At 33.8% G+C, this 13,343-nt stretch overlaps 1 protein-coding gene across 1 annotated transcript; it reads right to left on the bottom strand.

The window, feature by feature from the left end:
• Positions 1 to 1,742: 1,742 nt before the first annotated feature.
• Positions 1,743 to 5,509, bottom strand: LOC112031008 (26S proteasome non-ATPase regulatory subunit 7 homolog A). Its single transcript, XM_024063674.2, has 10 exons — positions 5,195 to 5,509; positions 4,084 to 4,176; positions 3,905 to 3,986; positions 3,465 to 3,561; positions 3,194 to 3,269; positions 2,990 to 3,048; positions 2,719 to 2,841; positions 2,391 to 2,448; positions 2,188 to 2,273; positions 1,743 to 2,063 (listed from the first exon to the last, which is right to left on the bottom strand). Exons 1-10 carry the CDS (start codon positions 5,379 to 5,381, stop codon positions 1,992 to 1,994), a joined length of 933 nt encoding a protein of 310 aa, XP_023919442.1. The 5' UTR covers positions 5,382 to 5,509; the 3' UTR covers positions 1,743 to 1,991.
• Between the last annotated feature and the right edge of the window lie 7,834 nt (positions 5,510 to 13,343).

Here is a 13,343-nt window from a genome sequence, read left to right as displayed (position 1 = left end):
ACAAAGTATTTAGCATCATATGTAATACTTAGCCTCTTATTCAAATTTGAGAGGGTCTTCCATGTCAGCATTGATTATTTTTATTATCAAGTTGAGATTTTAATTGGTTTTTCAAGCATGGGTTAGTTAGAGGTTGAGGAGTTTAACAAGGTTTTGGGCCTTTGGAAAGCATGGCTTAATGAGTAGCAACATGAGAGAGGTCGATGAAGAGGGGGAGATTGGAGAGTTTTTGGACTTTTTTTTTTTTTTTTTTGAGAGTATTTCTTAGTGTATTATTTTGGGTATTGGGTATTTTGTTTTCTAAGTAGGAAATAGAAAACCTAGGTACAAATAGTTGATTTGTTATTTGTTGTTCCATACTTCTGAATTGTTTCCGTAGTTTGTAAGTGTATGGAAGGAATTAGGATTATTTGGAGTGTGGTTTTTGGTGGATAAGGTTAGAAAAATATATAGAGGTAAGGTTTAGAATATATAGCAATGTATAGATCCTATGAAGTTAGATATGCTACGTATTTTTTTGCAAGGAAATATATGAACTTAATTGAAATTTTACGTGATTAAAAATGTTATTTATTTTTTTATTTATGGATTGTGGCAACGTGGTTGAGACTTTTATGCAAAATATAGATGAAGTAAATACAAAAAAGAAAAAAAAAAAGCTAGAGGTAATAAATGCTTGAAATTATTTAACATTTGTTAATTATCCCGTGCGTTGCATGGGTTAGCGGCTAGTTTTATTTTATTAAGATGCAATCACTTGTAGTGTTTGAAGTGCATATGTAGTATTAAATTTTGGTCTAATTAGTTTTCTCCTCATTCATAAGATACTCCGAAAGTCCTATGGATTGATAGTGAAGTGGATTGACGTCACATGACCAATAAACCTAATACCTAGTTTCTAATTTCAAATTAAAAGGACATTGGGTTTATATGATTTTCACCCAAAATTCAAGGGTATTCTTAAAAATATTTTTTCCCTTTTTTATTTTTTATATTTTATATTACCCTTCACTTTAAATTAATGATTAATTAAGTTCATATTTATAATAGGCATTTGTATCAATAATACATTCCGGTCCAATTTGGTCCTTATGGTCCATTTCAATCCATTTGGCCAACAACTTTCATGCTGTTACACAAAGACATACGTGAATATATATATATATATATATAGCCCAAAATCAATCAACCGCCGCCTAGAACCACTGCCCAACCCAAACCAAACTCAACTCATTGAACCCATAAGCTCTATAACCTCCATTTCATGGATCTACCCTTCACACACTGTTTAGACCTCTAGGCAGAGAACGAAGAGAGACACATGAGATTTTTATCTTGGGCTGTGAGAGAGAAAGCGAGAGAGAGGGTTAAAAGAAAATAAAAACGGAATAAAAAATAAGTAGCATTGCTAGTTGCTACAATAATCTGCTAGTAGCAAAGTGAAAATTCTTTGCAATTTTTTTCCCCAAATGGCACATCAAGTGGGGCCACTTTTTTGCTATCTGGTGTGCTACGACTGATGCCAACCGAAGACAGTAGGCTTTTTGGTCGCACTTCTAGCAACATCCAAACATGGCCCTTTAGGAAGCCAAAAATGATAAAAACAGGAAAAAAAAAAAGTTCCTAAAGAATGTAATCAAATGATTAGGATATCACGCGCAACCTGCACACAAGCAGCCAATGCAATATCCACGATGCAAACTAATCTTGGTGAGCAGAAATTGTTTTAACTTGGAGCACACTGAGGAAAAATGCTTGGAAGTCTACATAAAATGACTAATTGAACATGGCATAAGATGTTAAACAGTACAGTTTACTAACATCATGTAACAAATCAACATGGGTGTCAATTTTGGAACCCTGCTATATCATATTGCACTACGGAGAACACAAAATTCTCATGATTGAGAAGCCTCAAAAGCAGCAGATCGTTTGTTCTCACTGCCCCAAAAGGTGGAGCTCTGTAAAGGATGAATCATGAAACCCCAAAATCAGTTTCCACTGGCAGGAGGGACTGTGGCAGGCTTTGCATCCTCAGCTTTCTCATGTTCTTTGTTTAACATCTGTAAAACACAATCTACATACATCAGCCCAATTGATACAGGTGTGCTCAATGAAGACAGAGAGAGAGAGAGAGAGAGAGAGAGAGAGAGAGAGTATTATTTGTGTCAGGAGAGGGCATGTCACCTTATTATTGATCAAGTTGTGGAGTGCGATGACACTTCGGATGAGAGAAGAAAGATATATTACCAACATCATATCGTTTGTTTTAACTGCACAAAGGGAAAAGAGAGATTTAAAGAAAAAATAAAAAGATAAACTATATGTACAGATTACCCCCATGTATCTGCCTCAATTAGAATGTCTACATTTGTGGCATATAGTATTACCTGCAAATGCCTTGATTAACTCATTCACGTTGAGATTTGGAAGCAGGTTGAACACATCCTGAAGTTTTAAAAGATATGAGGAAATGTGGTACAAGTAAATGAAGAGGTGAAAGTATTGGGAGCACCAAAATTGATTGATATTCTTCAAATATTATTTTGAACTCAGTCAAACTTGATTTACTTCATTGAAAAAAGATAATCTTCTGAAAAAACTGGTGACACCATATGTGGGAAGAAAGATATACTTATCTTAACGAAAAATAAAAAAGAAAGGCAGGTAAATAACAATATCATGGTGAAAAGAGTAATGTGCAATAACAAACTATACCTGTAAATGATAAAGTATCTCATGATTTAAAGGAAGCTTCCCATCAATAACAAGATCAAGGTAACCACGTATCTCTCGTAGTCGCGCATCCAAACCCTTTAGAGCTGTGAGTTTTCCGGAAACCTGAACAAAACAAAAGGCAAATCTACTTCTTCAAAATGTTTTTGTTCAGAGATAAGCATTCATAATCAAAAAACTTAATTCTGAAATTTACACAAGATGTTGCTTCAGCAAACAAAGAAAAGAAACTGTGTGGGGAAAAAAGAAAAACCTCATTTGCAAGTGTACTAATGGTTGTATCCTTCACATCCCTTAACAAGTGTTCCACTCCTGTAGATAGATCATATGAGAATCCAATTAGTAATGGAGATGAAAGATCATAAATTCAAAGATGAAGTCACTTTGCATCTTCTTTCAAATTCTAAATGGTGGCAAATGCTAGCAGGAAAATTGCAATTTTCATGTCATGACGTACCAATTTCCTCAACCTCATGAGCTGCAATTTCTGAAGGCACATGGACAAAAACCTTCTGGCTCTTTTGTGTAGCATTCTGTTACACATAATCAAGCATTAGGTTAACATCAAGGGAGGAAAAATGGATACAGCTTGGAGAGATAAGAACAGTAACTTTGAGACTTCCAATAGTCTCTTCTAAAATGATATATGGGAACTGCACTCAACCATTCACCATATGCAATCTCTATATAAAGATAGCAGATAAAAAGAGAGAGGATATTTTTCTTACCTCTTTGACTTCTTCAACATCATAGTAAGCCTTAGTGGGTATCCCCAGCTCTTTGGGCTGGACATCAATAATGACCAAGACAGGATTTGGGACATAGCTACAACACCACCCAAAAATATATATATTATCACAAAAATGAACTTCACATACACTCATACACAGATATATATATATATATATATAGAGAGAGAGAGAGAGAGAGAGAGAGAGAGAGAGAGAGAGAAGATATTGCAAACCCACCAAACCTCTTGCTAGTGTTATAGAGTTCAATCAATATTTGATTGGTCAGAACAATAAGATATTGAACATGAGGGCCTAAAGCTAGTATTGAAGAGAGAAAATAACACACACACATATACATATATACGAATGCATGATACAGTTACATGAACAGACAGCTGTAAAATATTTTCCTCATAAATTAAGATATATGATCTTACTTGTGGAATAATCTGTGAATATCAAGATCATTCTCCCGTAGCTTCGGGCCTGTACTATACCAACCTACCACGTGCTCCTTGGCTGAAACATTATTAGAACATATAGAGAAAAGTTAGAATTCCGCAATGAAATTTTTTAACAGACATCATATTTACCCTTAAACTAAAACAAAAACTACCGTTGATTCTCTTGAACATAGAAAACATCGCTTCATGGTAATTGTGGTCAAGAAACCATATGCTTGGATCCTTATCGTCTTCTTCAAAGGGCACTGAAATTACAAGATCAACAATAAGAAAAATGTAATACCAGTGAAACTCTTATTATGCAATGAACCATACTTGAAATGAAATATAAAACTTAGAAACCCTTTGACCAGATAAAATTGGTCAACATTTTTTCTTTTAATTATTAGTAAGTTTGCACATTGCAGCAACTACCATACAACATGGCAATATGTGATGCTAGAACATTAGGAAAAATCTCCTCAATCTTCTTTCAGAAACACGTATAAGTAAATTAATATTTAGACCACACTCTTCCTAACTAGTACACTTGCCCTAAACACCACTCTCAATGTAACTATTACAAAGCATAGAGGCCATAACAGTGATTTCATTTACTTGAAAGTTTGAAACCACTCAGAAAATAGTCCTAGTTATCCTATTAACCTAGTATCATCACAAAAAATAATTAAAAGAGTGTGCCATTTAAAGTAGAAGCAATCTTTCAAGACATTTGATAGCCCAAGTTGTCTAAATCAGTATTGTATTCCATACAAGTGTGAGTTGCGCCACGTTTACTGAGTTCCACATCCGGCATTATACTAGGTCAATCAATTTAGTGTAGATAAAGTACAAACTATTACAAGGAGCCTAATTGTAACTTAACTGGTCCTTTTAGATTTGTGACAACCAACTAGTACTTTTGGATAGCATTGGCTCTATTGTTGAAATTAAAGTTGGATACAAATCGCAGAGTTAAGCCCTCTAACAATAGCAACTCTTTCCAATAGATCTAACAATCAATCAAGGTTTCCACCATAAAACCCAGATTCATATAGTAACTCACTAAAAAAACACTAAAATCAAAGTTTTCACAAAACCATATAATTAACAAAATTACGTAATGCCACGCTCAAATTTCCAATCACATTACGTAGTGCATTAAAAACCCCTAAAATCCACAATTTTGAAACCCTAAAATCTACAACTTTCATTAGATCTAAACACAAAATTAGAAAAAAATTGAGGAGGAAAACATATATATGTAAAAGAGGGATTTGGGACCTGCATAGCTGTTGGTGACATCAACGGTGCCTTTGAAGGTGCTGCCGAGTAGAACGCCGACGACTCGGCGGCGAGTGTCCTTGGCGACTCGGTTGTAGTTGTCGACGATGCTGAGGAGAACCAATGGGTGAACGATCACCTTCTCGATTGGTTTCGACGATATTTGCTGTGACTTTATCACATCCATAGCTTTATTTTTATTTTTTTTATTTTTTATTTTCCGACGAAGAGACTTTGAAAATATGTTTTTGTTTTGGGTACTTTTCTTGCTTTGTGTTTTTGTTTTTTTTTTTTGGTTGAGAGTTTGAGAGTGTGCGTTGTAAAAAAAAAAAAAAAAAAAACCAAAACACATATTAAAAAAAAAAAAAAAACATGAATCCTAATTAGAGTTATAAGAAAGAACAAAAATTCACTAAAAGAAAGTAAAGAGAGAGATTACTCATAGTTTTGTGTGGGAAAAATATGGATTGAATAGCAAAACGATATCAAATTTATACAAATAAAATGGGTAGAAGAAGAGTCAAAATATAAAAAAGAGGAAGGAAGTATAGCAGTAAAGTAGTGGGGAGATTAAGAGGCAAAAAGGAAAGGGAAAGGTTGGAAGAAGTGTAACAATAGGTGTGTGAACTAATAGGGAGAAGAAGAGTTTTTTTTTTTTTTTTTTGAAAATAGGGGGGACAAAAAGTTTAAATAGAGAAAAAGAAAATATAAAGAATAAATGAATGACGTGACTACTGATATGTTTCAACAGGAACGTAGCAACAATAAATGTTACACTTCAGTTTTTAGCAATATATAGATATAGATTTATATAGAGCTGGGTTCAAGTTATATATGGTATAATTCTAAACAATGTTACACCATCTAATAACTTGTTATAGAATTCATATTTTAAAAATTCCACCGTTGAATTATATGTTCTATATGTTCTTAACACTCATACCAATTTTCATGTCAATTGGATGTTATTTACCATTTGATCCATAAACTCTTTTTTTATACATTACTTTAAACTACAAAAACTTTAATTTAAATAATTGATTGACGACATGTCTATTAATCTTTGATTACCTTGAAATTTTGCAAGCATGAAAAATATATGAAGATAATGTAATCTAATGGTGGATTCGTCAAAATTCGTATCCATCTATATAATATCTAAAAACTAAAATATAGTATTCATTATTACTACGCTCTTATTGAGCCATATCATCATAGTATTTCGGTAAAAGCTAAATTGATGATGATGTGGTTTTACCAATAATTAGAAGGAAGATTAGTGTGGTGTCGACTACTAGTATTTTGTCGTTTTAGAGATTTAGGGCTTTTGTGCATACTTGATTTTTTAAGTCTCCAAACCTTTTTAAGGTTGGTTCAATCACTTGATGATAAATGTTCACATCGAAAAACCTAAATAACTACATATTTACTACAATGAATTATGCTTAACTCTTTTGGACTATAACATCTTTAATGCATCTCTATATATTTATATAATATCTAAAAGTTAAAATGTAAGCTTTATTGTTGCTAGGCTCTTATTGAGCCACATCAGCGTAGTATTTTAGTTCATTCCTTTGTGCGACTAGTAAACCCATAATTTCTTTTACCTATCCAATACATGAAATACCTTTTAATTTCATAGATAAGAATGTAAGACCAACTGCAATAAGAGTGGAAAACTAGTTATTTCCAAGACGTCTTAATTAATATTTATAATTTAGAAGGTAAATGTGCATTCTCATAGTTTTATATATATATATATATGCTACTATTTAAGGGGCTTCTCCTATCTGAGATCCTCATTTTTTTTAAATTAAAAAATGCCCTTACATCCTTATGTTTAAGTAGAGACAAAATTAAAGGACAATCTAGTAAAATATAACTCTAACTCTCATTAAAACATTGCCTAAAAAATAGGGCTACTTTCCTGTTGATTTTCAAATTACTTTATCCACTTACCTCATCGCACATGCAAAGCAGGTGTGACGAGGCTAGTCTATACTACATATAAGATGATTCCTCTCTTTGAATTGGACTTCTATGTGGTTTAAAAATAATATCATTAATGAAGGGTAACTTCTCTTAGAAATATGGTCATAAATGTCAAATAACAAATTTTATTTTGAATTCAAAAAGAGAACTCCTAAAATATAGGATTTTTTTCCGTTCACGTTCATCTTTTTATTCCCTAAAATTTAGCATTTTTATTATTATTCATATTTCATCTAAATAAAAGTAAAACACCCCCAACTATAAAAAAAAAAAAAATGAAAGAACTCCTAAAATTTAGCATTCTTTTTCCCCTCATGTTTATCTTATTTTTCCTTATCTTTAAAGTTTATCATTTTTATTTGTTTGAAAAATAAAAAATAAAAAATTTCCAAATTATAATCGATGAAAATTATTAACTTTTACCTAAAAAATAGAATAAGAGAATTCCCCCCCTTTTTTTTTGTTTGATACAAGATAGAATTTTCACTCTAGCCTAATTTAAGTGTATATATGTGTGAAGTTCTCTTTTGGAGACTTGAACCTTGGCCCTTACCCCCACACCCCAAAAGAATTACCTTCTTTCAACTAGACTTTTATAATGGTTCAAAAGTACTCTCATTAATGAAGGGTAACTTTATTTAGAAATAGGGTCATAAATATTAAATAACAAATTTCATTTTGAATTCAAAAAGAGAATTTTTAAAATTTAGGATTTTTTTCCCTTCACGTTCAAAAAAGAAATTACAGTTATTACTTATTTCTAAAGTTTATCATTTTTATTTGTTTGAAAAATACAAATATATATATATCTAAATTATAATATATACAAATTATTAACATTTACCAAAAAAAAAAAAAATAGAAGAGTTTCTAAGCACACGTTTACGCGCGTGCTCAAATGCTAGTACTATATATAAGAGGATTTTTCTCTTTCAACTGGACTTTTATGTGGTTAAAAATACCTCATTAATGAATAGTAACTTCATTTAGAAATAGGGTCATAAATGCCAACTAACAAATTTCATTTTGAATTCAAAAAAGAGAACTCCTAAAATTTAGGATTTTTTCTCTATCACGTTCAAAAAAGAAATTACAGTTACTGCTTATCCCTAAAGTTTATTTATTTTTATTTGTTTGAAAAATAAAATAAAAATTTCTAAATTATAATAGATGCAAATTATTAACCTTTACCCAAAAAAATAAAAATAAAAGAGCCTCTGAGCACGCGCTTTTTATATAACATTAATTGGATTTAGTAAGAATAATAATGGATATTGTAGGACTAGAAAAACTAGCAGCCCAAGCCCACTTAGAATAGTGGCTGGATCAGTCCAACCGTGGCCCAAAACAATGAATTTGTAAGAGAGAGAAATTGTAAAGTTGTTATTTACAACTAAGTGTTTTGTTGGCTTTTATTCCGTGCCAAATTTGATTGTAATTTTATTCTATCGTTTGTACCCTGTATTTATTGTGGGATTACATTGTAATGGTTGTGTGATAGAGAGAGTAGTGTGAAGACTCAAGGAATTGAATACTGAAGAGTTTTCGCGGGTAGCTCGCGACTTAGTATCTCGCGAAGTAACTCATGTGCCTTACATATGTTGGAATGCGAAAAGTCAGGCCAGATGGAGACAGCTGTGTCTCGCGAGTATATCGCGGGTAAGACTTTCCCACGAGACACCTGTGAGACATTTTGTTCTGCCAGCCTGTCCAGTCTGATGCACACTTTCTGTGCCTACACTATTTACACTCATATTACTCAAAAATGTTGAGGAGTGCTTCTGAGAGAAAACCCTAGCCAAACAACTTGAGAGTTAGAGATTGTTATACCTACAATCCTCTACACATTTGTTTTGGAAATTTTCTCAACTTCTACCTCCCCATTTCCATATCATTGAGAGGTTGATAGCCCAAACACTTACCACACCATTTCAGAGTGTCAAATAAAGTTTTGGTGCTGCTAGGAAGCATTGGAAGAAGCCAAGGATGACAGATGCAACATGAAGCTTGTTGCGGAATTCAGAGAGTTAGACAAGACACGGTTCCGAGAAGTCTTGTTGAAGTAGAAGTTTGGAGGGCTTAGGTACATCAGGTAGATTAGGCTTGGAGGGTCTCTTGCTAATCCATGTATCCCAACTGATTGCCTAGTGGATTAATTTCCGCTTGGAGGGTGGCGAAGAAGTTTTTTGCCTAGTTTTTTGGTTTCCTCTTCAATACACACCAGCGTGTTATCTTGTGTTTGCATCTTTCTTTCCTACTCTTTTATATTCCGTTTTAATATTGTGTTGCTTAGATTATGGATTAGAGTAACTTATATGTTTGTCCACTCGCATTTACACTATTCCACACTTAATATTAAGTTAGTGTAAAATCAATTGAGCTGTAACTTTTAATTGGGGGTCTAAATAGCTCTTGTGTTTTCAACACATTTTTGAGCTTGCAATTGGTATCAGAGCGGGTACACTCGCTGTGGTTTAAATTCCTGACCCCTGCCGATTCCTGAACGTTTGAATTCCATCGATGGTGTGAAACTTGCATTCTCAGTCTTTTTTGTCATAGTTCTACCCTTGGAACCGTTTTGAGACTGGTGGATGGCCGAAGTAACCTTACCTGGGCTTACAATTGAATGGTCACACCAGCTTCTTTAATCCCTAATTTTATATTTGAATGTTATTTTTGTTGCTTTATCATTGCTTCCCAGGATTAGTACACTATGCATAAGGAAAGGTCTGAAGATGAGTGGAAACAAATTCCAGTGATTCAAAAGTTATCGAAAACTTTATGGGGATGCTTACAAAATTCGAATGTAAGTTGGGAGGAGATGAGGCTGGCTAATTCATCTTGTACAAGATTGTGATGCTGTGATTGGTGCTGCTGAGAAGTTTGGGATGCTAAATGGGATTTTTAATATTAATCCTACTAAAGGCAACATAGAAAGAGAAAGCCAGATGTATACTCAATGCTAACAGTAAAATTNATGAAATTAAGACCCAAGAACTCATTGGGTCTCTCTAAACGTATGAGCTTGGGTTGCCTTCTCATAAGTCGAGTAAATCTCTTGCTTTTAAAACCATCACCGAAAGAATGGATGATTCCTTTGAAGAAGATGGAGTGGAAAAGGATGTAGTATTTCTTGCAAAGAACTTTCGAAAATTTCTGAAGATGAAGAACAGTGGGAAACCGTTCAATAGAGGGAAGTTCTCATCCTCCAAAGGTGATAGAAAGGAGTTTAAGAAGAAAGATGGAAAGGATTCACAGTCTCCTTAAGGTATTGTGTGCTATGAATGCAATGGCCATAGACATCTCAAGAAGGAGTGTCCCAACTACTAAGAGGAAAGGGCAAGATGTATGCCACAACGCTTAGTGATTCGGATTCTTCAAATTCTGATTCTAAAGAGTGTTGTGATAGAGAAGGGAACTACTCTGCTTTTATGACTATTACTCATGATGAGTCTTCGGAGGACTTGAACTTGCTTGTACAAGAGCTTGGGGATCATAGTGATGAAGAATCAATGGGAGTTGTTGAAGAATCTGATGCTGGAGAAGAAGAAAACACAGCCAGTCTTTAAGAAAATTACAATTCCCTACTTGAAAAGTCAGGAGAATATACAAGGGTAGTCAAGGCAGCCGTAAAGAAGATGAAAAAGGCAGAGGAGGACTATAAAAGTCTTCTAGTGCGTTATAAGGAGGCCAAGTGTGAGATAGAGACTCTGAATGGTGAGCTGACTGAAGTTTATTCAAAAATCAGATTTCTTGAGTTAGAGGCAGTGCAAGCAAATGCCAAGATAGAGAGGGTATCCACAAAGAAGCTAGATGATGTCATTTCATCTCAAAAAAATTTCTCAGACAAGTTCGGGTTGGGATATACCGGAGGAAGTAGCTTATCTACCAATGTCACAAAAGAAGTGAAGTTTATGAAAGCCAGAGAGTTGGTTGTGGTTGCCTCTACTCCTAAAAAAGTGAAGGATGAAAAGAAGAGGAATGAGGCTAACCAACGGGTGCTGAATAAGCCTTGTAACCAATCGGTGGTTAGAACTGAAGCCAAAGGGAAATCACTTCCAAAATCACAAAGAAGTCCAAGAATTCAACATTTCTATCATCACTGTGGACTTCAAGGTCACACCAGACCAAATTGTCATAAGCTGAGGGCATTGAAGAATGCAAGTGATCAGAGGTCAAAAGGACCTAGAAATGATAAAAGGAATTGGGCTGTTGAGCAACTAAGAGGTCAAGATGGTGATTTCGGTGTGATGGATATGATGAAAATGATTGATGTATTTACCACTTGTTTGGCGAGCTTTTCTAAAAGGTTTGAAGGCCACAACATTCGTACCAAATCCTATAGGGATATCACTCCAAACGCACGTGCCGTGTGGGTGAAAATGGATACTCATGCATAAGCATTACAATATGTCCATGCATTAATTCTTCTGATATTTAGGGACATTTGCTCATGCATCACAACATGCACAATTCAGTGTGTGTAATTTGCTTCTAGTTTATAGCATGTATCTTTTACAAGCTTTTGCTTTGCTCTTGTTTTTGTTGATTTTCATTTATTGTTCTGTTTTAAGTGTGTTCAAAAATTCAAAAACCCATAAAAATTGAAAAATCTTCAAAAAGTTTGATCATTTGTGTTGGGTATATCACATGTGAGTTATGCCTAGTACCTTCGTACTAATGGTGTAGTAAATTTACGAGCTTAGCTTTTTTTATATGCACATTTATCCGCGTGGAAGAAATCTTGAAAATCTATGTGTGATTGTTATAAATAGATCTTTAAGCTTTTCATGAATGATTGGTCAATAGTCTTGATGGTCTTGATACTTGCATAGACTTATGCCTATATCTCTTTTCACGTTATTTATTTTTATGTTTTTGCAATAGAGCTCTCAAATTGTAAATCTCAAAGTGAAAATGAGATATTGAGCTGTAAAAGTCTGTCGCACATACTAGTATTTGACTAGAAAAAAGGGAAAATGACTTTTGTATTGAAATGTATAGTGCTCAAAAAACCAAAGGCTAATTCTCAATGTTGAAATATTAAAAATTTCAAGCACCGATCTCAAAAAGAGATGTATTATCCAAAAAAGGATCAAATGTTATGATTTATGCAGAAGCCAAATGAAAAGCTTCTAAGTTTTGTAATCAATGTGTGGGATGTCATATATGTTTATTTCTATAATTGAGATAGATTACTTGACTTAGTACTAGTTGTATATGACTTGATTGAATTGATCATTGAAGTTTCACTCTGATCTAAGAACTATTTCACACTTGATACTCACCCACAACACACAAGACTTTGATTCAATGAATGCTTATCTCATTTGTGTTAATATACATGTTCAAATGTGATGTGTATGCTCAAGTACTTGTTGAACAAACCCAAAAATATTTCTGAGTGTTTTATTTGTTTTTGAAAGTAATTTAATACTTTCGTGTTTTTAGTTTTTGTTCAAAATGCATTTTTGTGTTTTTCTTCAAAAATTGGTTCAGATGTTGTTTCGCGAGAAGCTCGCGACTTAGAGCTTCCCGCGAAAAGTGCTTAAGGGAAATAAATTTTTTTATCATGTCACACAGAAACTCTCGCGACTATATCGCGACCAACAGCGTCTCGCGAAATGCTGTTTGACCAAAATTGGATTTTTCCAAATTCAGATAGAAGCTATCGCAACTGTATCGCTACTGTCTCGCGACTTAAAGCTTCTCACGAAAGTTTTTGTGCTTCAGAAGTCTTTCTCGTGATTGCGTTGCTACTACCTAACCCGTGAAAAACGCGTGTTTTCAGTTTTATGTAGTAGATGTGACAGTTTTTCAAACACTTTGACATTTCCCTCGCACTAACCCTCTTCAAACCTTTCTCAACCCAAAACTAGTTTTCATCAAAACCCCATCATTTTCAAGTGAAAATCTCTGCAAAAACACTTCAATGTATGTTTTTCTTAACATTTCTTTCATTTTGTTTTAAATTTTGCATATTTTAACTTAGAGTTTTGTAAATTGGGGATTTTTCGAAAATGGGTTGGGGTTCTTCATTTTGCAAAAATTTTTCAAAATTTTTGATTGGGCTGAGTCCCATTTGGTGTTTATGCATCTACGTTGGCCCCTTATGGCAGTTTTATCATGTATTGAGGCATATTTTCACTATGTT

This window comes from Quercus suber, unplaced genomic scaffold, assembly GCF_002906115.3.
Source record: "Quercus suber isolate HL8 unplaced genomic scaffold, Cork oak 2.0 scaffold_52, whole genome shotgun sequence".
Taxonomy (NCBI): Eukaryota; Viridiplantae; Streptophyta; class Magnoliopsida; order Fagales; family Fagaceae; genus Quercus; species Quercus suber.
The sequence above is the reverse complement of the archived record's forward strand: the minus strand, read 5'-3'. Positions and strand labels throughout refer to the sequence as shown.